General features: G+C 52.7%; 1 protein-coding gene and 1 long non-coding RNA gene across 19 annotated transcripts; one reads left to right on the top strand and one right to left on the bottom strand.

The window, feature by feature from the left end:
- Positions 1-845: 845 nt before the first annotated feature.
- LOC128112771 (uncharacterized) lies at positions 846-7,867 on the bottom strand. The gene is made up of 3 exons (XR_008219155.1): positions 7,755-7,867; positions 1,503-1,584; positions 846-1,083 (listed from the first exon to the last, which is right to left on the bottom strand). It is a non-coding gene; the product is annotated as an uncharacterized LOC128112771 (long non-coding RNA).
- Positions 6,035-27,926, top strand: LOC128112649 (SRSF protein kinase 3). 18 transcript variants are annotated; one of them, XM_052741855.1, is made up of 48 exons: positions 6,035-6,263; positions 7,801-8,835; positions 9,244-9,423; positions 10,134-10,262; positions 10,352-10,452; positions 11,164-11,293; positions 11,466-11,622; positions 11,706-11,814; positions 11,898-12,012; positions 12,142-12,267; positions 12,354-12,470; positions 12,898-12,991; positions 13,076-13,245; positions 13,461-13,612; positions 13,829-13,934; positions 14,607-14,737; positions 14,960-15,136; positions 15,238-15,433; positions 15,548-15,787; positions 15,886-16,047; positions 16,116-16,267; positions 16,377-16,477; positions 16,554-16,777; positions 16,932-17,110; positions 17,282-17,348; positions 17,751-18,078; positions 18,205-18,308; positions 18,407-18,503; positions 18,874-19,058; positions 19,203-19,363; positions 19,721-19,868; positions 20,027-20,091; positions 20,159-20,234; positions 20,364-20,425; positions 23,489-23,619; positions 23,803-23,911; positions 24,015-24,102; positions 24,385-24,472; positions 24,956-25,062; positions 25,133-25,298; positions 25,396-25,421; positions 25,922-26,051; positions 26,140-26,379; positions 26,468-26,568; positions 26,927-27,034; positions 27,108-27,177; positions 27,259-27,351; positions 27,479-27,926. In XM_052741855.1, exons 1-48 carry the CDS (start codon positions 6,258-6,260, stop codon positions 27,661-27,663), a joined length of 7,224 nt encoding a protein of 2,407 aa, XP_052597815.1. In that variant the 5' UTR covers positions 6,035-6,257; the 3' UTR covers positions 27,664-27,926. The 18 variants fall into 18 exon arrangements, 17 of the variants coding, with proteins under 17 accessions (XP_052597815.1, XP_052597807.1, XP_052597822.1 ...); XM_052741847.1 differs by having other exon boundaries at positions 15,238-15,787; XM_052741862.1 differs by lacking the exons at positions 26,468-26,568; positions 27,259-27,351; positions 27,479-27,926 and having other exon boundaries at positions 6,038-6,263; positions 15,238-15,787.
- Positions 27,927-27,948: the final 22 nt, after the last annotated feature.

Raw genomic sequence — 27,948 nt, forward strand, 5'->3', positions numbered from 1 at the left:
TGCCTCCCCTTGGCTAACAACCCTTCTTTCCTCCCTCCTAGGACCGGTTGTAGGCCTGGTCCTTGCCTTTGGGCCATGGGCACTTTCCTGGCTCACTCGGTTCATCCGAAGCCAAATAACAGACCTGCCAGCCAGGCAGATTCAGGTTCATTACCACTGCTTTGATATGCAGGACTCCAGGGTTGAAATTTCCCCTGAGAGATGCCCCACACAGACCCCTTCACTCGGGGGAGGCTGCACCTGTGTGTGGGAAAAAGGCTCACTCAAGGCATGATTGGAGTGCAGCTGGGACTGCACAGTCTGGGGACCATGGTACCCCAAAATCCCGAGAGCCTAGATTATATGCCCTGTTGCATAGCAGTTGTGCAGTAGCAGCCTTGCGCTTACCCATTTCCGCTCCCTCAAAAAACTGCACGGTCCATTGATTCCCGCACTATGGGGACGCCTGTGGTGCTTGAGTCTGGAGAGACATTCCCTTTCAGACCTTTTTTTCACAACCTTTAGAGGGATAGGGCCTCTGTAATCCTCCATGCAAAGCCTCTTTCAGAGCCCTCCTTTTAGACCATTCAAACCTGGTTTATGTTGGCCCTTAGATTTATTACTAAGAAGGGGGAGATGTCAGGGACAAGGACAGAATCTCTAAGGACAGGCAACTAGATCATCTTACTGTCAGGTTGCCTAGCAACAGGACATTGAGGCAGAGCCCCTGACCCTTTCACCCTGTAAACATCCTATACAAACATCCTGTTAGCTTGCCCCACCTTATGCAGATGACAGCTTCTTGCTCCCCCCACCCTGCAGGAACTATATAAACCCTCTTGGAGAAAAATAAAGTTGCACCTTGATCAGAATCTAGACTTGGTGTATTTCTTTGTATCTCCTGTCCCTATCATTCCGTCCTTAGGGTGGTGGAGAACCCGTTGAAGCCCTGCAGGCAGGGCATCTGATCTCAATGTTGTCCTCAGTCTAGGCTCCAGACAGGTATTTGTGGTGCCTCAGGTTACCACGGCCAGGGTTCTCATTGTCCAGGCCATCGTGTCCACTTGAATCACGCTTCAGAATAAGGAACATCTGATGGAGGCCCTATGTTGAAAGTTGAAAGCCAACTTAAAGCTCTCTGACTGCCAGAAGGCAAGTGGTGTTATTAAGCCCCTTCCTCCCACTTTCTTGCCCTGGTCATCCTCACTGAGTTTCTTTTTTTTTTCCATCTGTCTCTCTCCAGACCCACATCTCAAAGAGGTGGGTCTTTGCTAAGTTGAATGCAGATTGATCTAAAGACATGGACACTGAGAAGCGACTCATCCCTGATGGCTGTGGGGTTAAATACACCACCAATCATGGTCCCCTGGGCATTGGCGGTCCCTGCACTTCTGAGGTAGTCTACTGTGGTGCTCTCCTCTACCCTACTAAATCATGTTCAGTAATAAATTTCACATCCTGTCTGGAAAAAAAAGATGAAGAAACTAGAAGCTAGCAGTCAAGTCAGGCCCAGTGGCACTCACCTGTAATTCCAGCATTCAAGAGGTAGTCAGGAGAATCAAGGATCATAAGTTTTGAGACTAGCTTGAGCTACACAGTTGGATCCTGTCTCAAGAAAAACACAAAAATAGTGGATTCAGCTTACTTGATAGAGTGCCTGCCAACATGCCTATGGCCCTTGGCTGGGTTCTTGTATACAATATAAACAGGACATGACACACACCTGTCATCTCAGTACTCAGGAGGTGGAAGCATTTAAGATGAGAAGTTCAGAGTCATCCTTGGCTATACAGTGAGTTTCAGGCCATCCTGATCTATGTGAGATTCTGTCCCAAAAAAGGGAAAGAAAAAGAAAGAAAGAAAGAAAGAAAGAAAGAAAGAAAGAAAGAAAGAAAGAAAGAAAGAAAGAAAGAAAGAAACTAACTAGTAGTCCAAGAAAGACAACATAAATCCCAACAAGAAGCTGGGCAGTGGTGGTGCATGCCTATTTAATCTGAGCTCTTGAGAGGCAGAGGCAGGCAGATCTCTGAGTTCAAGGCCAAGTCTGGTCCACAAAATGAGTTCCAGGACAGCTAGTGCTGTTACACAGAGAAACACTGTCTCGAAAAACCAAACCAAACCAAACAACAATGAAAGAAGGAAGGAAGGAGGAAGGAAGAAAGGAAAGAAGGAAGGAAGAAAGCAAGCAAGCAAGCCCAAGATAGTGTTTTACAATCTCTGGTGTGGATTACTTTCTTCTCTGTGCCTTTCTTTCTCTTAACCCTAGTGCTTAAAATCCATATTAAGATCTAATCACAAGGACTGGAGAGATGGTTCAGGGGTTAAGAGCAGTGACTGTTCTTCCAGAGGTCCTGAGTTCAATTCCCAGCAACCACATGGTGACTCACAACCACCTGTAATGATATCTGGTGCCCTCTTCTGGCCTGCAGGGACACATGCAGGCAGAATACTGTACACATAATAAATAAATCTTTTTTAAAAAGTTTAAAAAAGAAAAAAAATCTTATCACAAAATCCAGCTCTGCCAGGTATAGTAGCCTATACCTTTAATCACAGCACTTAAGAAGCATAAGCAGGAGGGTTTCTGTGAATTAGAGGCCAGCCTGGTCTACAGATTGTTTTCCAGACCAACCAAGGCTATGCAGTGAGACCCTGTTTCAAAAAAAAATGCTTGGGGCTGGAGAGATGTCTCAGTAGTTAAGAGCACTGGCTGCCCTTGCAGAGGACCCAGATTCTATTTCCAGCACCCATATGGCTGCTCACAATTGTCTGTAACTATACTTCCAGGGTATCTGATGCCCTCTTCTAGCCTCTCTAGGCACCAGGCACAAATGTAGAGCACAGCCATACATGCGGGTAAAACACCCATATATATAAAATAAAATATTTTTTAAAATTTCAAGTGCACTGGAGGTATTGAAGACACCACATGTACAGTAGAAGTGGGAGAGGCAGGAAGTCCATATCTCTTCTGACCAGTGAGTCCCTTGTCAGCATCTAGAGACCCAGGCACACAGTCAGGAGATGGCACTAGACTAGTAGAGGCTGCTTCCCTACCTATAAATAAGAGTTTCATACAGCTGCTCTGTGGAGGACTCATGTAGAGCGGGGTGACACATCTACAAAGGGTGCTATTAAGAGGAACAAGCCATATGCAGGACTGTAGCAGCATAGTTCTTTTTGTGTAAGATATTCACTCCTGGAGTCAACATAGGTCACCGTTGTTACCAGCTGCAGCTGCTCCTGACTGCTCAGAGGGCATGAAAGAAGCCTGTGCAGGCAATTCACATGTGTAGTTACAGAGAATGAGGCTGCTTGTCCATAGATGTGCTTTCTTCTGTGACAAAAGAGGTAGGAAACATTCCCAAAATTGAACTGAAGATATTTGTGCTTTCTTCTTTTTCTTTTTTCCTACTACTCAGGATAGGCTCTCACTGTATAGCTCTGGTTGGCTAGAAGTGTTCTTTCTTTCTTTCTTTCTTTCTTTCTTTCTTTCTTTCTTTCTTCCTTCCTTCCTTCCTTCCTTCCTTCCTTCCTTCTTTCTTTCTTTCTTTTTTTTGTTTGTTTTTTTCAAGACAGAGTTTCTCTGTGTAACAGCCCTGGCTGGGAACTTTCTATATAAACCACCATCAGCACTCAGGTCACCCCAAGCCAAGCTGTCATTCCATATCCAGAAGGCCTCATTAGCCATCTCCCTTGCTGCATGTGGGCTCCTCCATCTTTCTTCCTCATCTCCATGCACTCTTTCTATGATGACCAGCTTGTAGAGAAAGGACATCCCAGGGTAGAGCTCCTGAATTCTACCATCTTTGCCACCTGCACCTATATGGTACCAGGCTTTCAAGATCCTATGTCTATACCACCAAACACATCTGCAATGCATTTGTTTCTTTCCATGGCTATAGCATCCCTGATCCAGCCTTCCCCACATTCTCCATCCTAGGGCCATAGGTTTGCACTTGACCAAATGTAAAGCTGTCAAGAAAGCCTGGGCCGGGCGGTGGTGGTTCACGCCTTTAATCCCAGCATTCGGGAGGCAGAGGCAGGCGGATCTCTGTGAGTTTGAGGCCAGCCTGGTCTACAAAGTAAGTTCCAGGAAAGGCACAAAACTACACGAGAAACCCTGTCTCGAAAACAACAACAACAACAAAAAACAAAAAAAAAAAAAAAGAAAGAAAGAAAAAGAAAAAAAAGAAAGAAAGCCTAGGAAGGCAAGCTCAAGTTCTAGAACCTGGCAGCTGTGACCATGATTTGCTGACCTTTGCACCCTTGCAGTTCACCCTTCACCAATCTTATGCTCCAGTCAGGGGACAAACACTACTTGCTTCTTCAAAAGAACAGGGGCATGTCATCCATTTCCCTCCTGCTCTATGCCTGCCAAGGTTTACAGTTCAAGACCACATGGCCAGATGGATATAGGTTGGAACCCCGTAGGTAACTCTTAGCCTTGCCACTTACTAGCCGTGAAACTTCCCTTGCCTTGGTTTCCCCATCTGTTGCCTGGAGGAAATGACCAAAGCTCTTTTTGGAGTCATTGGGAGGACAAAATGTGTTAATATCATTGGATATTAATATTTTCTTTTTCTCTGGATGTTCAATGGGCACTTTGTGGGAGACTAGGAAATGCTCACCTTGGGAAGTGGCCTGTTCTTAATAGCTCCAGTCAGGTACCTATAGCCAGCCAGTCCTCTACTACATTTGCTGAAGTCAGCAAAGGGGAGCAAAAACCTGCCTTCTGCTGTTAGACAAAGGGGCGGGCCAGAATGGGTTGGGCTCTCAACCTAGGATCACTGGGGTGTATTGGGCTGGACACAACTGCATTGTGAGGCAGGAAACTGGAGCTCCCCTGGGACCACTCCTAGCTAAGCAGCTGCTCCCCAGACCATTAGTGGTCCTCCAGGTAGGTAGAAGCTGGGGCTGGTTTGGACAGCATGTGCAGGGACCACTGGGCCTAAGGACACTGCTTCAGGGCTGCTAAGGACAGGGAGAAGATAGGGTCTGTTGGGCTGACTAACTGGAGTCAAGCAAAGGTCATCAGACACTAATCAGGCTCCACAGAGACACCTGTGTGATACCTGGCATGGTGTTCCCCAGGAGGGGTTGGCACTGGAGCTAGGAGAGTGAGAACTCTCTGGGTCTGACCCAAAAATAAAAAAGCTGGTGCTAGCCTGGAATGGGGTATAATGTAAGGAGGCTCCTCACCCCCACAGCCAACCAACCAGCTCAGCCAGATGGCAACAGCCACCTGCCTCTTCACCCTGGAACTGGCTGCTACTGTGAACTATAGAAGTAGCAAAAACCCTAAGCTGAGTAAACATGTCCCTGTACCATGGGCCTTAAGGTTAGCTGGCCCCAAAGTTGCCTTAAGAGTGCAGCAGGGGAGCCAGCTGCTACTGCCACTCCCTTCCCTCCTATGGTGGAAGACCCACCCTGGGAGGACCTTCCTATTCCATGTCTGAAGCCCAGGGCTCAATTCTGGTGAAGTTTCTGTGGTCCCTCTGCCTCAGCCCCTCCCATGCATCATCCTCTGCTGGCTTTCCCCACTACCACACTGTAACTGGCACAGTCCTGGGGGTAGGGCTGGGTGGGGACAATCTTTCAGGCCAGGAGGCGGGGGAGAAGGTCTTCTTCATGGGCTGTCTTTGTCAGCGCCTCCTCTGCCTTAGCCTGGACAAAGGCAGGCATTGACAGCTGGGACTGGCACTTCAGCCAGAAACAAGGCTACTGAGGCCAAGGCTGGCATTTCAGGGGCTCAGAGCCTTTGGCCCTGTGGTGGGGGCTTGGGACTATCCTGTGCTCTTTATAGGGATGCAGGGAAACTCAGGGAGGGAGCACTCTGCACTGGCACAAGAGTTGTGGGCCACATGGGGATAATTGGCTCAAGAAAACCCTATCCCTTTATCGCTACATCTCAGGGGGTGTCTCCCTGGAGACCGAGAGTGGCAGGGAGCCCCCTGGCTAGAACAGCCCTGGTGGGGGGTAAGAGCACCAGATAGCAGGTCCCTGGCCTGGGCCTCTGGACAGAGGGGACATTGTTGGGGTGGAGGCAGGGCTGCCTTGGCCAGGCCACTATTGACAAAGCTGCCAGCTGTGGTGGAGCCCGGTCGCCAGGCCCTTGCCCCCTCCCCGTCTCCTTCCTCCCCCAGGGCCAGCATGAATGGGGCTGAGCCTCGACTGTCTCCCTCCCACTCAGGACAATGCCCCCCACAGCCATCTTGTGCCCATCGCTACTGCCCTGAGGCAGCTGATGTGAGGAGACCCCATTTCTGCACTCCGTAATGGTGGTAAGTGTCTGGGCCCTATATCCCCAAAGATGTCACTGAGAGAGGCAGAGAGGGATAAATTTGCCCAGGCTAGGCATAGGGCAGCCTTGCAGGGAGGTTCTTTATCCTCTGCCTTCTTGGGTAACAACCTCATCTTCTCCATTACACACACTCAACTTTGTCACAGAGTCACATGGGCACTAAAGGAAATTGTCTTTCCTGTCTGTGCTCTCAAGATAAGGGAACCTGGGGTCTTTCTGAGTGGCAGTAGGTGGCTTCTGTCTGACACATGCCCACATGACTAGCTATACAGATCCCGGCTCAGTTCAGGATCTGTCACCAGCTCTTTCCCTCTTTCTAGAGCTCTATTCAGAATCAAATCTGTCTGAATGTCACCTAGTTCGGCAGTTGGTCAGTGGCTGCTGCTGGCTGCTCTGGGGTTAGAGGGGAGTTGGGGGATGGCCCTTCCTCTCAGTGTCTCAGATTCAGGGCCCCTTCCACTCACAACTGGGGCTAGCTCTGTCCTGCTTCCCTACTCCCTGTCCCCTGCCGCAGTCAAGCTCTCCCTGACCTTTCGCTCATGTCTGTCCTCATCAGTGCTCCTACACTGAGACCAAGCTGGAGCGAGGGCTCCACAGACTCTAGCTGTTGGGGTTCATCACTCTGGCACCCTGAGCTGACTCCTGGTGCCCCAGAGTTCCCCAGCACCCTCCAGGCTGGCTCAAAGCTCTCCTGTCCACCCAGTGTTTGTCTAAGGTCCTGACCCTGGCCACCTGTTCATTACTGTTTTGGGGGTCAGTATGCCTGAGTCTGGCCAGAACTCAAAGCTCTCTTTGGCTGTCTCATTGAGCTAGTAAAGGTCCCTCTATGCAGCTGGCTCTGACTACCTAGAATGGGCTTTCTCTCTATCCCTTTTGCTATGTGTAACTTCCCTTGACCCATGATGGCGTGGCACCTCTTGTCTCTATGTTGTCTTTCTTTGTCTGAGTGACCATACTCAGTTGCCCCGCAGATATGGCTTTCTTCTCCCACATCCCCTCTCTTCTCCTGCCCCTCTATCACTCAGAATCCCTCTGTCATGCCCATGTGGCTTCTCAGGGTCTGTCCCCTTTATAGTTCACATGCATATAAAGCAGAATATAAAAAAAAATCTTTTTTTGTGTACCCTCATCCCTATCCTGTCTCTTTCTCCAAATCTAGGATACTTTCCTTGTCCTTTCTGTCCCTTCCCTGCCTGCCTCCCCCTGAGCCCTCTCTCTCCTCTCTCTCTCTCCTCTCCCTCTCTCTCTCTCTCTCTCTCTCTCTCTCTCTCTCTCTCTCTCTCTCTCTCTCTCTCTCTCTCTCCCCTCTCCCTCTCCCTCTCTCTCTCTCTCTCTCTCTCTCTCTCTCTCTCTCTCTCTCTCTCTCTCTCTCTCTCCCTCACCATTTTGGCCTTCCTCTGATAATGTCTCTTTCCCAGTTTAGTTCTCATTCTCTCCCTTGCCTGCTTCTGCCTGTTGGGGAATGGAGTACCTTCAGCATTCTCCCATCAGGGCTCACGCTGACTGACTTCCTCCAGGCTCCTGTGATGGCTCCCTGGCCTCTCTTCAGCCTCCACCTTCTGCTGCTGTTCCTGCTGCTGCTGCCCTTGACCAGAGCCCATCGCTTCTCTGTACCCAACACCAGCTTCAACCACCTGGTGCTGGAGCCAGGCCAGGGCACACTCTACGTGGGTGCAGTGAATCATCTCTTCCAGCTCAGTCCTGAGCTGAAGATGGAGGCTGTGGCTGTCACTGGCCCTATCATCGACAGTCCTGACTGTGTGCCTTTCCGTGACTTGGCTGAGTGCCCACAGGCCCAGCTCACTGATAATGCCAACCAGCTCTTGCTAGTGAGCAGCAGGGCCCAGGAGCTGGTGGCTTGTGGGCAAGTGAGGCAGGGTGTGTGTGAGAAGCGGAGCCTTGGGGATGTGGCTCAGGTGCTGTACCAGGCTGAGGACCCTGGTGATGGGCAGTTTGTGGCTGCCAATACCCCGGGAGTAACCACAGTGGGCCTAGTGGTGCCCTTGCCAGGCCAAGACCTCCTGCTGGTGGCCAGGGGCCTGGCAGGCAAGCTGTCAGCAGGGGTACCACCCCTAACTGTGCGCCAGCTGGCTGGCCCACAGCCTTTCTCCAGCGAAGGTCTGGGACGACTCGTGGTGGGAGACTTCTCAGACTATAACAATAGCTATGTGGGGGCTTTCTCTGATACCCACTCTGCCTACTTTGTCTTCCGTCGGCGTGGGGCTCGGGCCCAGGCTGAATATCGCTCCTATGTAGCTCGTGTCTGCCTTGGAGATGTCAACCTTTACTCCTATGTGGAAGTGCCCCTTGCCTGCCATGGCCAGGGCCTTATCCAAGCTGCCTTCCTTGCTCCAGACACATTGCTAGGCGCATTTGCAGCAGGCACAAGTCAGGCACAGGCAGCCCTGTGTGCCTTTCCCTTAGCTGACCTGGACAAGAGTATGGAACAGGCCAGGCGACTTTGCTATACCACTGGTGGTCAGGGTCCCAGTGGCATGGAAGAAGCCACCGTGGAGTATGGTGTCACGTCCCGTTGCATCACCCTGCCTCCTGTGAGTGATGAGAGCCTGACTCCCAAATTTTGACCATGGGTTCTGTCTTCATTTTCTGTTCCTTACTCTGCCCTGCCAACTCTCTCCCTATGTGATATGGGACAGGGGTACTCTCCAGGAATAGCTACTGGTTAACCTCTTGGCTAGGTATATCAATAGGTAGCAGATGGCTCTGTCTCCAAGCTCCGACCTGCTCTCAGCCCTTTTCTTTCTGTCTCTCTTCCTCTGTGGGACAAGTTGTGATGTTGTGAGGCTTGGGGACCAGCTTTCCAGACCCTCCTGGCCAGGATTCTCTGGTTCCTGATTCCTCCCAACTCCTTTCTCACTGGCTGTAGGGGTATCCTCTGCTCCCAGGGGAGGGCATGCCCACCCTCCTGGGTATTGATTCTCTACACCTTGCCTATCCAGGACTCCCCCGAGTCATACCCCTGTGGTGATGAACATACCCCCAGCCCTATCGCAGGCCGCCAACCCCTGGAAGCCCAGCCTTTGCTACAGCTGGGACAGCCCATCAGTGCAGTGACTGCTCTCCAGGCAGATGGGCACACGATAGCCTTCCTGGGAGACACCCAGGGCCAGCTACATAAGGTGAGATGCTAACCAATGGGGGTGTTCTTGGATGGCCTCCACATTTTCAGGCTGGGCCTGGCTTTGCTGCTTGTCCAGGTGGCCCTACCACTTGTGGTTCAGGAAAACCTCAGGACACTCCACCTCTCAGCTGTGCCCCATTGGTGGGTCAGAAGGCTTCATTGCACCTGGACATCTGGTACAATCCATTTCCTGCTCTAGTTCCCAAATGAGATACTACCCAGGAACCTCTGGAGGCATCTGCGCCTTCTCTAACCAATGAGAGTGATGATGAAGGTGGGTAGGGATGGTATGTAGACAGACCCAGAGGACCTGAGCTCAGAAGTAGCCTGGACTCAGGATTCTCTCTAAAACAAACCCTGCCTCCCAGTGAACTTTTTGTTTCTATAGCTGCCCTTCTTCTCATGTGGCAGAATGGCCTGATATTCAAGAGCCTCAGCCAGGGCGCTTCTGCTGCCCCAGCCTTGTTACTTCCTGGAGAGTGGATTAACCTTGAGGGTCCTGAATTAGAGAAAGTGGCATGTCTGTATCTTGATGGCCTAGCAGGAGGGGCGTCTGGTTCTGGAGGAACAGGTTACTTCCTGAGAGTTTTTATGTTCCTGTAAAGAAGACAGGAAAGCATGTGCCTTCAATGGTCATCATTAAGTCATCAAGAAAGTTGGTCTTGGCTTGGCAGAGTGGCCCAGTCCTATCTTTGTGTTCCTGTCCAGGTCTTCCTAAACAGCTCCCAAGGCCAGATATACCATTCCCAGCAAGTGGGGCCCCCAGGCTCAGCCATCAGCCCAGACCTGCTGGTAGACAGTAGTGGGGACCACCTCTATGTCCTGACTGCCCAGCAGGTAAGGTCTGTCTCTGAACTGGGTGTGATGTGTCTAAGTGACCTGAGTCTTTGTAACTCACTTTTACCTCTTCCTCATTGCCCATCCAGGTAGACCGGATTCTTGTGGCAGCCTGTCCTCAGTTCCCCAACTGCACCACCTGCCTCCAGGCTAGGGACCCACTGTGTGGCTGGTGCATCCTTCAGGGCAGGTGAGCATGAGCCCAGGCTTAAACCAACTGACTCTGGAGGCCAGGAAGCTGTTTGCAGAAGCAACTGTAGGTGTGCCAAGAGGCCCACTTGGCTCAGTGTTGCTGAGTTCCTTAATCTCCTCCCCACTCACCAGGTCACCATTCACCTCTCATTCCAGTAATCCTACCTCAAGCCAGGCCTCTGACACCTGTTCCAGGACCCATGACTTGCTGTTGGTGTTCCTTGGTCCACTCCAGCTTTCCTCCATCCTGGGCTGTCAGCTCAGGACTCATTTATGAAAACCTGAAATGTGGGCTGGGAATATAGCTCAGTTAGTGGAGTGCTTGCCTAGCATGCATAAAACTCTGGGTTCAACTCCTACCACATATGAGCTAGGCATGGGCTAGGCATGGTGGTACATACCTTGTAATCCCAGCACTTAGGAGGCAGAGACAGGAAGACTAGAAAATCAAGGTCATCTTCAGCTACATAGTAAAGTTTGAGGCCAGCCTGGGAGACATGGGCCCTTGTTGGAGGAGAAGGAAAGAGGGAGAAAGAAAGGAAGTGTTTTCCTCTTACTCATACTTAAGGCTAAAGCCTGCACCCTGGCCATGAGGCCCTATGCTCCCTTCACTCCTCCTCCTTGCTGCGCTCCAGCCAAGCCATCCTCCTAACCCCATGCCAGGAAGCCTGAGACTCACATGGTGAACCAATGGGCTCCTACCTGGCAGGTGTACTCGGAGGGGCGAGTGTGGACGGGCAGCCCAGCCAAACCAGTGGCTGTGGAGCTATGAAGACAACTACTGCCTTCACATTCAGAGCCTGCTACCAGCCCAGCACCCCCGCCAGGAACAGGGCCAGGTGAGGCACTGACATTGATGGTTTCAGCCAGTGTGGCCATTGTCTCTGGGAACACAATCTTAGATGCTTCCTGTCCATTTCTTCCCTAGATGCCTCTGCCCACAGCCCCAGCATGGCACTTACACCTCTCTGCTCTAGATCCATCTCCCTGTTTCTCTCTCATGTGTCATAGGTCACTCTGTCTGTTCCCCGGCTGCCTACCCTGGCTATGGATGAATACTTCCATTGTGCTTTTGGGGACTATAACAGTCTGGCTCAGGTGGAAGGGCTCCATGTGGTCTGTGTCACCCCTCCTGGAGATCAGGTGCCACCTAACCCTCCAGGCTCTGGTGAGTGGACCTTTGAGTAGGGATCCTGGGGTGGAACTGGAGCAGGCAGGAGCTACAAGACCTCTGCAACCACTCACTTCCAGATCATGTCATCTTGCCCCTGGCTCTGATGTTTGAGGATGTGGTTGTGGCTGCCACCACCTTCTCCTTCTATGACTGCAGTGCTGTCCAGGCCTTGGAAGTGGCTGCCCCGTGAGTTCCTGGATCTGGCTCCTGATGGGTAAGGGTGGAAATCCAACATGGTGCCCAGCCTGAGAACATCCCTGCCCTTCCAGGTGTCGCACTTGTGTGGGCAGCCTGTGGCGGTGCCACTGGTGCCCCCAGAGCAGCCATTGTGTATATGGCGAGCACTGCCCAGAGGGTGAGAAGACTGTCTACAGTGCTCAGGAGGTGGGTATGATCAACATACAAACTCCTTGCACCTGATCGACCCAAAAGGCCACCCCAGCAGGACAGGACCAGACCTACCCAGGAGTGGTCTCATGCAAGTTTGAAGGGCTAAGGCTGTCCTTTCCCTAGGTGGACATCCAGGTTCGTGGCCCAGGGGCTTGTCCTCAGGTTGAGGGCCTAGCAAGTCCCCAATTGGTGCCTGTGGGCTGGGAGAGCCATTTGGCCCTGCACATTCAGAACCTTCACTATTTCCGAGTGAGTAGTCAGGTGGATGGGGGAATGAATGAGGGGAGAGAAGACAGTGTCCACAAGATTGACATTATGGCATCTGCACTTTCCAGGGTGTGCCTGCCTTATACTACTGCTGGCTAGAGCTGCCTGGAAAACTGCAGAAGCTACCTGCCTTCCTAGAGGAGACATCCAAGGACTCTGGCCTCATTCACTGCCAGGCCCAGCAGGTGAAAAGCTGCTTGGTGTCTTGGGCAGCCCCACTCCACTCAAACACACAGACACACAGACACAGACACAGACACAGACACAGACACAGACACACACACACACACACACACACACACACACACACACAGAGAGAGAGAGAGAGAGAGAGAGAGAGAGAGAGAGAGAGAGAGAGAGAGAGAGAGAGAGAGAGAGAGAGAGCTCTGCCCAGTCCCTCTTCTACTTACCATTACTTACAAAAGCCACAAAAGCCCACTCTGTGCCAGGCATCCTGGGCATGTATCAGGAACAGGGTGCCTGCAGCCTCTGTTCCTCTGCTTAGAGATGCAGAGGACAATCACACCCATTCTAAGGACAGTGTTCTGGAGGAACCAGGAGGGAGAGATGTCCCAAGTGGGGTTCAAGCCTGATCCTACCCTCTGCCCACAGTTCCATCCCTCTATGTCCCAGAGGGAGCTCCCAGTGCCCATCTATGTAACCAGAGGTGAGATCCAACGGCTGGACAATGCCCATGATCTTCATGGTGAGCCCTGAGGTGACAAAGCAGGTGGGGGCAGGATATGAGGCTCATAGGCAGTGGCTTAACATGCTGCCCCACCTTCCCCAGTGACTCTGTATGACTGTGCTGTGGGTCACCCTGACTGCAGCCATTGCCAGGCAGCCAATGGAAGCCTAAGCTGCCTGTGGTGTGTTGATGGCCAGCCTTCCTGCCGCTATGGGCCGCTGTGCCCACCAGATACTGTGGAACAGCTATGCCCTACACCCACCATTGATGTGGTGAGACTCTCCCCCCTGTAGATCCTGGCTTCCCCATTCCCCAAGGTCCCTGCCTCCACTATCTAATACTCTCCCACATCAAGCCCCTTGCCTCAGACTCCTAGACTCTAGTAGTTTGATCCAGACATTTTCCAGTAGTTGGCTAACTGGGCACCACCACTGCAGAGTAGGATGTGGCTTTGGGGGATCCTATCTGCCATCCTTCTCTGCTACAGATTGAACCCCTGACTGGTCCCCCAGAAGGTGGCTTGGCCATCACCATCCTGGGTTCCAACCTGGGCCAGGCCTTTAATGATGTGCAAAATGCTGTGACTGTGGCTGGCCAGCCCTGCAACCCTGACGCTTCTCTCTACCGCATCTCTGCCCGGTGAGGCACCTCAGCAGGCTGGGGAGGAGAGGGATGCTATCCAGAGTAGGCCTCAGAAATTGGCTACCCAGAGAGAGGGGAGGCTTGCAGCCAAGAAATGTGAGGTCCTGAGTCAGAGCACAAAAGGGAAACAAGCAGCAGAGGAGGAGCAGGCTCCAGGTAGCCCCTGAAAGGCTCCCCCAGGGCTTGAGCAGCTACTGGACCTTGATTCACCAGGATTGTGTGTGTGATATCTCCTGCTCCCAATGGCACTGCTGGGCCTGTCCAAGTGGCCATTAAGAGTCGTCCTCCCGGCATCTCAATCCAGCACTTCATCTACCAGGTCAGTAACTCCCCTAAAGTGGTCCTAATGCAGGGTATGGTGGGAAGGAGGACTATGTAAAGATGTCAAACTGGATCCAAGGGCAGCAGGAACCACTGCTGCTATGTCCAAGAAGGAAGCTGCATGTTCTCAGTGGAGAGCAGGCTAGGGGCAGTGTTGTGATGACATGGACACTATCACTGGCAGCTGTCCAGGAGGCAGGCAGGCAGTGCAGAAGCAAGAACAGCAGACAGTCAGGGTGTAGTGCGTGCAAAACTTGTTGCAGCCCTAGTAGAGGAAGTGGAGAAAGTAGGGATTCTCCTAGATACTATCTGGAGCCCTGGGCACATGGTTGGACCACTGTGGAATGGAAAGCCCAGGGTGAAAGTAGGACCATTAGAGCAAGTTTTGCTGCGGTACCCCAAATTGGTGACTGGATCCTAGAGCTTAGAGCTTGGGAGGTCCCAGGTGTAAAGTGCCCCCCAAAGGGAGGTGATAGCAAGGGCATGGGCAGACAGGAGGGGAGCTAGCTTAGTCAGAAAAGGTGGAAGAAGAAAGGCATGGCACTTCCAGAAGTAGGGTGCAGTCAACTGAAGCCCCTGACTCAATAAACCAATAAATGGGCCTTTACCTCAAAGCTAGAGGGCCTTGAGGATGGGCCTTGTGTCTACCCCATCCTACTCTGTTCCCCAGGACCCTGTCCTGCTAAGCCTGAGTCCTCAGTGGGGTCCCCAGTCAGGGGGTACCCAGCTCACCATCCATGGGCAGTACCTCCAGACAGGAGGCAACATCAGGGCCTTTGTGGGTGACCAACCTTGCCTCATGTAAGTATTCAACACAGCTCACCTGTCAAAATGAACCTGGCCACTGTCAAATGGAGGACCATCCTATACAATGGGGCAGTGGATTCAAGGCTTCCTTGAAATTCTAAACGAAGTGGTACTAGCAACCTCTGCCCCTGCTGAGGGAAGCAAGTGGGTGTCTTCCTGAAGGACTGGGCCAGGTCTAAGGCTGAGCCCAAAGTAAGAATATCCCTTCCCCTGCAGCCAGGAGCCTGTGTGTCCTGAAGCCATCATATGCCACACCATGCCCCAAGCAGAGCCAGGAGAAGCAGTAGTCCTTGTAGTCTTTGGACATGTTGAGCGCAAACTGCTCACCACCCCATTTCGATATACTGCCAATCCCCAGCTGATGGCAGCAGAGCCTAGTGTCAGTTTTCGGGGGTGAGTACTTGGCCAACCTGTAGTGAACTACTGGAAAGATAGGGTACTAAGGCTGAGCTACCCAAGATCCTCTCAACTCTCTGACTTCCATCCTGGCACAGGGGTGGACGACTGATTCGAGTCAGGGGTATAGGCCTAGATGTCGTGTGGCAGCCCTTGCTGTCTGTGTGGCTGGAGGATGAGGACCAGGTAAAGGCTTTGGGGGGCCAGGGCCAGGATGTGAACCCAAGGAGGAACTGCGGTGCCCCTGCTGCAGATCCCCAGGGTTGTATCCAGCTTGAGAGTGGCTTGCTACAGGTGAGTCCCCTACCACCACTAGCAGAGAATAGGGTCATCCCCAGGGAATGCTTAGTGAGGGGGCAGGGAGGATCACCAAGACCACTCACTGATCTGCATTTCTGTCCCCTCCAGTGCTCCACTCTGTGCTCTGTTAACTCATCTAGCCTCCTCCTGTGCCACAGTCCAGCGGTGCCAGATGGGGCCATGCCAAAGAGAGTCTTCTTTGCCTTAGACAACATGCAAGTAGACTTTGCCAGTGCTAGTGGGGGCCAGGGATTTCTGTACCAGCCTAACCCTCGCCTGGTCCCACTTAGTCATGAAGGAGTCACTCACCCCTACCGCCTCAAGCCAGGTCATGTCCTGGATGTGGAGGTAGGTGTGCCACCAGTGTGCCATTGCTTGGGCACTCATCACCCTAAGGAGGATGGGGGTTGGATTCCACAAGCTCAGGCTCCTGCTATGTGTCCCAGGGCGAGGGCCTCAACCTAGGGATCAGCAAAGAAGAGGTGCGGGTGCACATTGGGGATGGAGAGTGCCTGGTGAAGACACTGACACTTACTCACTTGTACTGCGAGCCACCCCACCATGCCCCTCAGCCAGCCAATGGTTCAGGCACCCTGCTTCAGTTTGTGGTGAGTGTGTGCCCCTGGTGGAAGGCCAGCATGCTGTAGGCCCATGCTCAGGAGCCCTGCTCCCCCAGGTGCAGATGGGCAATGTGCGCCTGGCTCTGGGCCCTGTCCAGTATGAAGCAGAGCCCACGATGTCCACCTTTCCTGTGGAGGCCCAGGTGGGCCTGGGCCTGGGTGCTACTGTGCTGATTGCTGCGGTGCTCCTCCTCACACTCATGTACAGGTGAGGATGCTCCCTCTTCAGCACATGTGGGCAAATTTCCCATGGCAGGCCCCAGGCCAGAGGCCATCCTAGTCTGGGCCTGTGGCTGATGCCTAACCTCTGGTTCCAGGCACAAGAGCAAGCAGGCCCTGAGAGACTATCAGAAGGTGCTGGTGCAGCTGGAGAACCTGGAGACTGGTGTGGGTGACCAGTGTCGCAAGGAGTTCACAGGTGTGTGGGGGTACAGGTGGGAGGACAGGGAATCCACCAGGCCTGAACCCACATCTTTATGGGTCCTGGCCTGCAGACCTGATGACTGAGATGACAGACCTCACCAGTGACCTAGAGGCCAGTGGGATACCCTTCCTGGATTACCGGACATATGCTGAGCGTGCCTTCTTCCCCGGCCATGGTGGCTGCCCACTGCAGCCAGAGCTTGAAGGGCCTGGGGAAGAGGGTCGCTGTGCCACTATGCACCAGGGCCTCACACAACTCTCCAATGTGCTCAACAGCAAGCCCTTCCTTCTCACAGTGAGAGCCACATGGATGGTGGGGACAGGCAGGGCAGGGGAGTCTCAGCTGGTAGGGAGGTGGGGCTGGGGACTGGCCAGACACAGGTAGGGACATGGCCACAGAATAGGGAGGGTATGGGGCTTTGTGGAGTGAATACCAACTTCCTGCCTAGCTCATCCACACTCTGGAGGAGCAGCCAAACTTTTCCCAGAGGGACCGCTGCCATGTGGCTTCACTGATTTCCCTGGCTCTGCACAGCAAGCTTGAGTACTTGACCGACATCCTGAGAACTCTGCTTGGTGACCTAGCAGCCCATTATGTACACAAGAACCCTAAGCTCATGTTACGCAGGTTGGCCTTGACCTGGGTGTGGGGGCAGGGACAGGGGCTCATCTCTGATCCATTGCCAATATATGCTGAGTGGGATCTGGCCCTGAGATCAGGAGCCAAGAACTCTAGGAATGGGGTCAGAGAGAATTTTAGGATTATCCTCACCAGGGCCCTGGGGCCTCCTTCACACAGGACAGAGACCATGGTAGAGAAGCTGCTCACCAACTGGCTATCCATCTGTCTCTATGACTTCTTAAAGGTGAGGGGCACTTTCCAACATGTCTCCCCAACACTTAGAAACTTCTGCCTGCTTGTGGTCTCCATAACTGCTGCCCAAATTCCCCAGGACCCCTGGCTGAGGCTTAGGGTGGGTCATCAAATGAAGGTCATGAGATCCTGTTCTCTGCTTGATGGATCCATGAGAGGCCTAGGACAAGAGTGCTGGATAAGGGAAGGCATTGTGCTCCTTCTCCAGCTGACTGTTAAGCAGGGACAAAAAGGGCTTGGGGCCCAGCCCAGGGGCCTGTGTTAGCTGGCTGGCCTTTGCTAATCCTTGCTGTAGGCTGCTAACTACCCCTCCCAGTCCCACTATGCCCTCTGCTGGGCTTTACTGGGTCCACTAGCCCTGTGACCAATGTCTGGCACATCTTAACGGTTGTAGGAAGTGGCTGGTGAGCCACTGTACATGCTCTTCCGGGCCATCAAGTACCAGGTGGACAAGGGCCCTGTGGACGCTGTGACAGGCAAAGCAAAACGAACTCTGAATGATAGCCATCTGCTACGAGAGGATGTGGAGTTCCAGCCCTTGACCTTGATGGCACTAGTGGGACCTGAGTCTTGTGGGGTAGCAGGGAGCAGCGAGGTGCAGCGAATGCCAGCCCGGGTGCTTGACACAGACACCATAACCCAAGTCAAGGAGAAGATGTTAGATCAAGTCTACAAGGGAACCCCCTTCTCCCAGAGGCCTTCAGTGCACTCCTTAGACCTTGGTGAGAAAGCCAGCCTTACTCCCTGCTCACCCACTGCTCCTCCCACACCTGCAGTTGCTCAGCTACTGCTAATAAGGAACTCAAGAAGCAGGCTGTGGGCTTATGGGCTTCTCTGAGTCCCTCTAGAGTGGCGCTCAGGACTAGCTGGTCACCTAACCCTGTCAGATGAGGACTTGACCTCCGTGACTCAAAACCACTGGAAGAGACTCAACACCCTGCAACACTACAAGGTGCTAATGGGCAGCAACAAGACAAGGTTGATGGGCAGGGACTGCCTCCAGAATTAACATGTGAAGGGAGCCCCTTTGCTTTCATTCCCCATCTGCAGGTCCCAGATGGAGCAACAGTGGTGCTCATTCCTCAGCTGCACAATGGTGACACTGTCTCCCAGAGACTGGGCCAGACTGGCTGCCCCTCTGGAGAGAGTGAGTCCCTTGGTCCAGACATGCCCATCTGCCAGGAGCACCAGCAGTGTTGGGGTGACCCAGGGTTAGATTCACTAGAACCCCAGGCTGGGCCAGCAGAAGTCCTGGCCATCCTATCTGCCTCATATGGGTTTCCTACTCCTCCTTGCCAGTGGGATAGCCAAATCTCTAGGCTGAACCAAGTTGTGGAAATTCTGGATGCAAGGGATGTCAGGATGAGCAAGTTCCTGAACCACCTCTCCCTTGTCCCATACTTTCTCCCTCCTTTCTCTTTCCTCAACTCCATCCCAGGAGAAGTATGGGCTGCATATCTTAGGTTGCATGTTGAGGGCAGAAGCATGGGACTGAGGCCAAGCTTCTGTGCTCTTAGACATCCCCATGCTGGAAGATGGTGAGGAGGGTGGAGTTCGGCTCTGGCACCTGGTGAAGGCCACTGAGGAGTCAGAAGGAGCCAAAGTGCAGTGCAGCAGCCTCCGGGAACGGGAACGAGAACGAGAACGGGCAGGAGCCAAGGCCATTCCTGAAATCTATCTCACCCGTTTACTTTCAATGAAGGTTGGTGCTGCCAGGGGAGCCAGGCAATGGAACAGGGTTGTCAAGGAATTATGACTGAGTTGAAGAGGAGGTGTGGTTCTGATGAAGCAGGGATTAGCCCCCCTCACACCCTGCCTTCATATGGTCCTCATGACCTGCCTGCAGAGAACCTTGCAGAAGTTTGTGGATGACACCTTCCAGGCCATTCTTAGCGTGAATCGGCCTGTGCCTATTGCTGTTAAGTACCTATTTGACTTCCTGGATGAGCTGGCAGAGAAACATGGCATAGAGGATCCAGAGACCCTGCACATTTGGAAGACAAACAGGTACCTTTCCTGTTGACCCCTCTCCTTCCCACTGTGTTGGTGGTCTATTGAATTTCAGAGGGACATGATCTCATCATGACAGGGTAGCAAGTCCAAGACGGGAACTCAGACTTTACAGCATCATCCTGAGTTTCTGCCCTCACTCCCCAGCCTGGACTAATAATAGGAGAGTCCAAGCTTAGGTCACTTGGGCCATGAGGATAGCTTCTCATGGAAAACAAAGCCTGAGTTCCCTGCTGCCTAGGTCCCCAGCTTCAGGACAGACATCTATGTGGAGGAGTGGGGAGCTGAAGTACAAGGGGAGGAGGCCACAACAGCAGGCCAGGCCTCATCTCCACACCTTACCTGTACCTACAGCCTACTGCTGCGATTCTGGGTGAATGCCTTGAAGAACCCACAGCTCATTTTTGATGTGCGGGTGTCAGACAACGAGGATGCCATCTTGGCTGTCATTGCACAGACCTTCATCGACTCTTGCATGGTCTCGGAGCATAAAGTGGGCAGGGTGAGGGCATAAGCAGGCCACTGGAGGCAAATAGAAGAAAAGTTTGTGGGGAAACCCAGTGCAGAGCCTGGGTGCTGAGAGGGATGGCGTCATGGAAGTGGTACAGGTGGTTCTCCTACCTCCCTGTTTATACTTCTCATCTCTTCTTCCTGGAGCAGGATTCCCCAGTGAACAAACTGCTCTATGCCCGGGAGATCCCTCGATACAAGAAGATGGTGGAGAAGTAGGTATCAGAGCCTTTGGGGCTGGGGATCAGAGATACAGGCTCCTAACCCTGCTGACTTCTCCAGGTACTATGCAGACATTCACCAGAGCTCTCCAGCGAGCTATCAGGAGATGAACTCAGCTCTGGCTGAACTCTCTGGGGTGAGGCATGGCCCAGGGGACCTAGTCCTCCACATTTAGGGGGAGAGTAACTGGCAGAGTAGGAGTGGAGAGCCTTGGGTCTTGAGGTCTGGAATAAGATACTCACTGCCCTCCACATGCTACTCATAGAACTACACCTCTGCTCCCCACTGTCTGGAGGCTCTTCGAGAACTTTACAACCACATCCACAGGTATTATGACCAGGTGAGGCCAGAGCACTCTTGAGGGGAGCGGGCAGGCACTTGGAGGAGGTGTAGCTAAAACAATGACCCACAGAACCTCCCTGATGGGAAGATAGGGTTGGGGGTGGCCCAATCCAGATAAAGAGAATGAAGGAAGGGAGCCATCATGTGCTGGAAGGGCCCAGGCTGGGAGGTAGTCCTGGTTTTCACCAGGACCTCCCTGGGCAGGTCTCCAGGAGAGCCCCTACTCTATCACCCAGGCCCTTGTTGTGATGGAGAAAGGACTGGATAGCCCTGGTCTATTGGGCAGAGGAGTGGGATTTCAGGCAGGTACACTCTACTACCCTGACAGATTATCAGTGCCCTGGAGGAGGACCCCGTGACCCAGAAGATGCAGCTGGCTTGCCGCCTGCAGCAGATCGCTGCCCTGGTGGAGAACAAAGTGACTGACTTGTGAACGAGAGCCACAGTGGTTACCTGAGACCTGCCAACTTATAGAACAGTGGGCAGGATCCACCACTAAAGTGCTGTATGTCCCTGACCAAGCAGTGCCTGAGGAGGGGTCAGCAGGACTATATAGAGTGCCTTCCACCACCCATCTGGCTTGTTTCTAATTTATAATGATCCCTACCATCTTTCCCACTGTATTTATTTGCTTGCTGGAAAATCACATCTGGAAATAAAATAGAAACAAATCTAAAAAAAAAAAAAAAAAAAAAACCAGTCCTAATCCACCACCCCTGCCTTTCCCTGCCGAGTGTGAACTCTCAGTACTCCCTGGGGCTAAGGTGAGAGGCATGAGTAAGGGTTGTGGGGGAACAACCTGCATCTCCACCTTCTAGATCTAGGATGCTACTTCTCCCAATACCAGGGTTTACTCCCCAGACACACCCAGACTCTGCACAGGGCTTCTCTACAAGCCTTTCGTCTGTTCACCTTTGCCCTTGGTCCAATGGTTGTAATCTGCCATCATTGGGGAAAGAAGTAATTAATCCTTCCATACTTTGCTCTGTCCTTCATTTCCTGACCTCTCAAACCCGGCAGGGAGGCTGTCCTCTCCATCTATGCTAGCCCCATCCATACCAGTTCTTTTTTTTTTTTTTAAGACTTATTTATTTATTATGTATACAGTGTTCTGCCTGAATGTATGCTTAGATGCCAGAAGAGGGCACCAGATCTCACTATAGATGGTTTTGAGCCACTATGTGGTTACTGGGAATTGAATCCAGGATCTCTGAAAGAGCAGCCAGCAGCCAATGCTATTAACCTCTAAGCCATCTCTCCAGCCCCACCAGTTCTTTTCTTTTTTTTTTAAATCATAGGACACTGGATAAAGTGTCTCCTACCTTGGGATAAGCACTGCCACTGCCAAGCCCCTTCCACTTCCATCAGAAGTTTCTGGTTGGCCTCCTAGCTTCACTTTTGCCCCCCTTTTCTCATGTAGAAGCAATTAGAGTGGGCTCACTCCCTCTCACACTCTTTTAATGTATGTATATGGATGTTTTGCCTGCATGTATGTCTGTACCTCCCTTGTGTGCCTGATGTCCAGGAAGGCCAGAAGAGGGTATCAGATCCTCTGGGAGCTGGAGTTACAAATATGTGAGCTATCATGTGGGTGCTGTGAATTGAACTTGGACAATAGTAGCCAGTATTCTTAACCACTGAGCCATCTCTCCAACCCATTTTTGTTTTTAAAGATAAGGTCCTATGCATCCCAGACTGGCCTCAAACTTGCTATGTATCTGGGGATGACCTTGAATTTCTGATCCTCCTGAGTACTGAGATTACAGGCACATTCCACCACAACTGGTTTATGAAGGGCTGGGGATCAGTCCTAGGGCTTCATACATACTGGGCATCACTCGCCAACTGAATAGACTCTCCCAAGTCCCAGAGTTGAGTTTCTAAAGAGCAAAAGTACTTGTCCACTTTGCTGGAACTCCCCAGTGATACTCATAAACTCCAGATGAGGTTCTCAGTTGTTTCCCTGGTCCTAGAATTTTGTAGCATGCCAGCACATGGCAGTCTCCAGTGTGCCTGTGTTGCTCTGAATGTTTCTGGGAACTTAATGCTTCCTAATCCCTCAGTTACTTCCCAGCTTATGGTCAGCAACTGCAGGGTTTTTGTTTTCCTGGTGGACATGGCAAAGCTGGCCCACAGCAGGTACCAGCAAATGTCATCAAGGCAGAGGTGGCTAGCTCTGGAGCTAGGGGTAGGAGGCTATGCAAGTCAATGGTGATCTGAGGGGCCTGTTGCCTCTGATAGGAAGAATGAATTGCGTTTAACTCTTGCCCTTGACCCTTGCTCAGCCACATTTAGGGGTGATCTGGGCTCCCACCTGTACGGGGGAGGTCTGCGAATTACAAAAAAAAAAAAAAAAAAGCTGGAATCAGGGCAGAGAATGAGCAAAGAGTGAGGTTCAGATGGGATTGGTAGGGGTCACCTCTAGAAGAATATTCACATGGTAGTGGGAAGTTCAAGAATGTATCAAGTGCCATGCAGCATTTGGAGAGAGCTCAGCCTAAGGATCTGGTCACCATGTCAACTACATTCTTTCATAGGAGCCTCCTTTCCCCACAGCCCTAGGGTGCAGGAGCTACAGACTGCTCCATCTCCATGTAGATGTTTTCTTCGGCTGGTCCTGGACTGTGGGGAATTGACCTAGGGACTGAGTCACTACTATAATCCCAGTTTGGTGGCCCTCTGTCTCTAGAGTGTGGATGAAACAAAGGGGTTCTGCCTAGGGTTTGGGCTCTCCAGGGCTGCCATTGGTGCACTGCCCCCTCCCTATGCTGCATACCTTGTCCACAGCTGAGCAGCTGGGAGGCTATTTATAAAGGCGGTGAGATCAGCGGCAGAGGCTATAAATGCACTGGCCACGGCTGAGCCCCACAGGAACAGTGGTCCAGTGCACCAGAGCTTTGGGCTGCGACACCAGGATGAGTGCCAGTGCTGGTGGTAGTGGTGGTGTGGACTGTGGTGGCAGCAGCAGCAGGTATGACCAGGCTGGGGAGACTGAGGTCCTTTGCACCTTGTGAGCTCACTACCTGCATCCTCCCTTTTCACTCACAGCTCTCAGACTTCCTGTGGGCCTGAGTCCTCAGGCTCTGAATTAGCTCCAGTCACACCAGCACCTCGGTTGCTGCAGGGGCTCCTGGGTTCTGATGATGAGGAGCAGGAAGACCCCAAGGATTATTGCAAGGGTAAGGCCTGACCTTGGCTGCCACATGGTCAGCCAGATTACCACTGCAGGGGCTCAGGGCAGCCTGGGAGGAAGAAGGTGCCTAGAGACTAGGGCCCTCAGACAGATGATCAGCAGGACCAGGCTATCTTGAGGGATAGGGGAGAGAGATGTCCTACTCTGATCTATTGGCCTCCTTCTGCAGGTGGTTACTACCCAGTGAAGATAGGTGATTTGTTCAATGGGCGGTACCATGTGGTGCGCAAGCTAGGCTGGGGCCACTTCTCTACGGTCTGGCTCTGCTGGGATATTCAGTGAGTGGCTGGGATCTGCCTGTGGGTTTGGTTGAGGCCACCACCATGATGACCATGTGAGTCTGACAAAGGCTGGCAGCCTATGAGGGTCTCCATTTTACAGGCGCAAGCGCTTCGTGGCCCTGAAAGTAGTGAAGAGCGCAGGGCATTACACAGAGACAGCTGTGGATGAGATCAAGCTCCTGAAATGTGTGAGGCACCTCCCCTACTGTTCCTGGCTTCTCAACTGCCTTGGGCCTGGCAATGTGGATGCAGGGCCTGCAGAGTGGGGCAGGGCTCCCAGAGGGGGCAGGTTCCAGCTGGCTCTGCCAAGTAAGAGGACCTGGAGGGCAGAGACTTGAAAGAGGCAGCTGCCTCTCTTTAAGTGGGCCTCAGCTGGACTGGGAAAGGGGACCAGAAGTGCTTCAGGGGAGCTGATCAGCTGGTGAGGAGCAGGTTGGAGCCATCTGTGGCTCCTTGCCTTTTTGTTCCAGGTCCGGGACAGTGATCCTAGTGACCCCAAAAGAGAGACCATTGTTCAGCTCATTGATGACTTCAGGATCTCAGGAGTTAATGGAGTCCGTATCCTTTGAAGGATGAGCAATATGGCAGTCAAAGGACCTCAGATTTCTGGTCTGTACCATGGGACTCAGCTCTTACAGGGATAGCCCGTGATGCAATACCAAAATGCCCTTTGGGCATTTGTGTTTCTGAGTAGGGGACAGGTAGCTAGGTGGACAATGATTATCTGTGGATGCTGCTGAGTGACACCCAAATATAAAAGGCTGCTTTTGAGGCCTTTTGGAACAATTGGGCAGAAGAGTAAGGCTGGTCTGAGAGGCATCACTAGGATGACAAAAGGTATCATCCCAACTGGCACATCTTTGCCGGTGACAGAAACACTATAAATAATAAACTGAGACAGTGGTAGCCACCATGATGGTCCAGGGCAAGTCCTGCTTCCTTGACCTCTGCACCGCTGGAGCCTAGGTGCTCCTCCATGGTGGAGGGTAGGTAAGCCTGTGCCTTAGCTGTGTTGCTGGCTGCCCTTCACTCCAAGTCCAGATGTGTGCATGGTGCTAGAGGTCCTGGGCCACCAGCTCCTCAAGTGGATCATCAAGTCCAACTACCAGGGTCTGCCTGTGCCCTGTGTTAAGAGCATTGTTAGGCAGGTAGGTGCTGCCTCAGGCTGCCCAGCTTGGCTGGGTGTGGCTGCTGGGGTTCAGCTGTAGCTTTCACCAGGTACTACATGGTCTGGATTACCTCCATACTAAGTGCAAGATCATCCACACGGACATCAAGCCTGAGAACATCCTTCTGTGTGTTGGAGATGCCTACATTAGGCGCCTGGCTGCTGAAGCTACAGAGTGGCAGCAGTCAGGGGCCCAGCCCCCATCCCGCTCCACAGGTACCAAGAGCATGTGTGGGGATTGGCACCAGGACTCTGGGCCTCAATCCCTGCCTGAATTACTACTCCTTTTTTTCTCCCCAACCCCTACCCCCAGTTAGCACCGCCCCCCAGGAGGTCTTGGTAAGTTGTGGCACCCTCTCTTTCCCTGTTTCCTTTTCCCATTCAAGCCAGATTAGGCCATGTCCTCAGAGCTTGGCTCTTCAGCCACATCTGTTCCACCTTTTGAACTTCTGCAGTGGCACCTCTAAAAAGCTGGGTACCTAAGAAAAGAGTGATTACACAGAGTGGGTCATGTACTCCAAACTGCCTCGGGTGACTCCTGGGCCCACTACCACCTTGATGGAAGGATACTGTGCCTTCCCCAAATGGCTACTTCAGGTCGCTTCATTTAAGCTAGGAGTGGACGAGGAGCAATTTTGGCAGGCCACCAGGTTCTCCCCAAACCACAAAGCTTTAGGGAATAGAGGGATAGGAGGAGAGGCAGAGAAATGGATGAAGGGCTGAGACTAATGGTGAGACAAAAGGTAGTAGCACCATTTTTCTCACACCCATAAGGAGTTAGTTCTGGGGTCCAGAGCTGGGCAGGGAAACCAAGGAGATGACCCTGACTCTGGTGGCAGACTGGTAAGCTGTCCAAAAACAAGAGGAAGAAGATGAGGCGCAAAAGGAAGCAACAGAAGTGGCTGCTGGAGGAGCGGCTGCAGGACTTGCAGAGGCTGGAGGCCATGGAAGATGCAGTACAGGCTGAGGGTGAGGGGCCAGAGAGGGCACTGGGCCACTAAGCATGCATGTGGAATCCAGGCCTCTGCTCATGTGTCTTTCTGCCCCTTTTCCCCAGACTCTGGCTCAAGATTAGAGCAGGGCAGCGGCTCCACCTCTTCTTCAGGCTGCCACCCAGAGGGCACCAGGGCTGGCCCCTCTCCAGCCTCTTCTTCCCCTGTGCCTGGGGGTGACCGCAGCCTTAGTCCCAGCTCACAGACCTCAGGTTTCTCAGGGTCTCTGTTCTCCACGGCTTCCTGCTCCATCCTCTCAGGGTCATCTAATCAGCGTGAGACTGGAGGTCTCCTGTCTCCTAGCAGTAAGTGTGGGGAACAGTGGGCAGTGGACAGGCAAGACCAGGAAGAGCAGGGCCAGATCAGTCTCTCTTCCTTCTCTCCTTTCCCCAGCACCATTTGGTGCTTCCAACCTCCTGGTGAACCCCCTGGAGCCCCAAAATGCAGACAAGATCAAGATCAAGATTGCAGACCTGGGCAATGCCTGCTGGGTGGTATGCTGAACATTTTGGGATGACAGGGTGCTTGGTCTTGGGGAGCCCTACCCTAGGCCTCTGGCATAGCCTAGGACTCACATAGCCAGCAGTCTTCTCGAGTATAGCTGAGAGCTACTTCTTGCTGCTCAAGTAGAAGAGTCCTATACCCATGGCAAGGGACATGAGCCACTAAGAAGGGGTCACCTAGGTCACCCTCAGGTCACCTAGACAGTCCCTCCTGTAACATCTGGGGAACTCTTAAGAATCAAAGTGAGCTCCATGAAGCTCAGGTGCATGGACCAGAGGCAGGAATGGGCTGTGGGGGCAGGTTAGCCTGGTCCCAGGCTCCTGTTCCCAGGGTTCCCTTTTCCTCCAGCACAAACACTTCACCGAGGACATTCAGACTCGGCAGTACAGGGCCGTGGAGGTGCTGATTGGTGCTGAGTATGGCCCCCCAGCTGACATCTGGAGCACAGCATGCATGGTATGCTAGTCCAGCTGCCTCCATGCCTAGGGCCAGCCATCTGCTACAGCCTTACTTCTCCCTTCTCTTCCAGGCCTTTGAGCTGGCCACTGGCGACTACCTGTTTGAGCCTCACTCTGGAGAAGATTACAGTCGTGATGAAGGTAAGGGAGGCAAACCCTGGCCTTGGCTTTAGGATCTCCAGCTGCCCCCACTCTGACTCCCAACCTTCTCTCTGCCTACAGACCACATTGCTCATATCGTGGAGCTTCTGGGAGACATCCCCCCAGCTTTTGCCCTCTCAGGCCGCTATTCACGGGAGTTCTTCAACCGCAGGGGTAGGGACCAAGTAGGCTTAGGCCACAGGGGCTAGGAGAGCAGAGGGGAGGACAAGGACCTTGATTCTGACAGAACACTGGGTGCCAGCCTACCTGGAGACACAGCCTAATGTTGCCCACCCTCCAGGACAGCTGCGCCACATCCATAACCTCAAGCATTGGGGCCTATATGAGGTGCTCATGGAGAAGTATGAGTGGCCCCTGGAGCAAGCCACACAGTTCAGCGCCTTCCTGTTGCCCATGATGGAGTACATCCCTGAGAAGAGGGCCAGTGCTGCCGACTGCCTCCAGCACCCCTGGCTTAATCCCTAGATCTTGCTGGAGCTGTGGACAGCAGGGGCTGTGCTGGCTTTGCCCTAGCTCACAGTGCCTTGAGGGAAAGCAGGCAACTTCTACCACCCTGTGGGAGCTGTTCTCCCACCCTACTGGGTGCTATTGTGTTCACCCCCTCTCCATGGCAGGACAGAAATGCTGAGGCAAAGCCCACATTTCAGCCTGTCTACTTGTGATCCTCCTAGAGGGTCCTGAGTGGGAAAAAGTGCCTGTTTCTTTCTTAATAAAAGTGGGAACTGAAACACTGGTGTCTTGGCGTGAGGG

This window comes from Peromyscus californicus, unplaced genomic scaffold (genome assembly GCF_007827085.1).
Source record: "Peromyscus californicus insignis strain IS unplaced genomic scaffold, ASM782708v3 Scaffold_10__1_contigs__length_136768540, whole genome shotgun sequence".
NCBI lineage: Eukaryota > Metazoa > Chordata > Mammalia > Rodentia > Cricetidae > Peromyscus > Peromyscus californicus.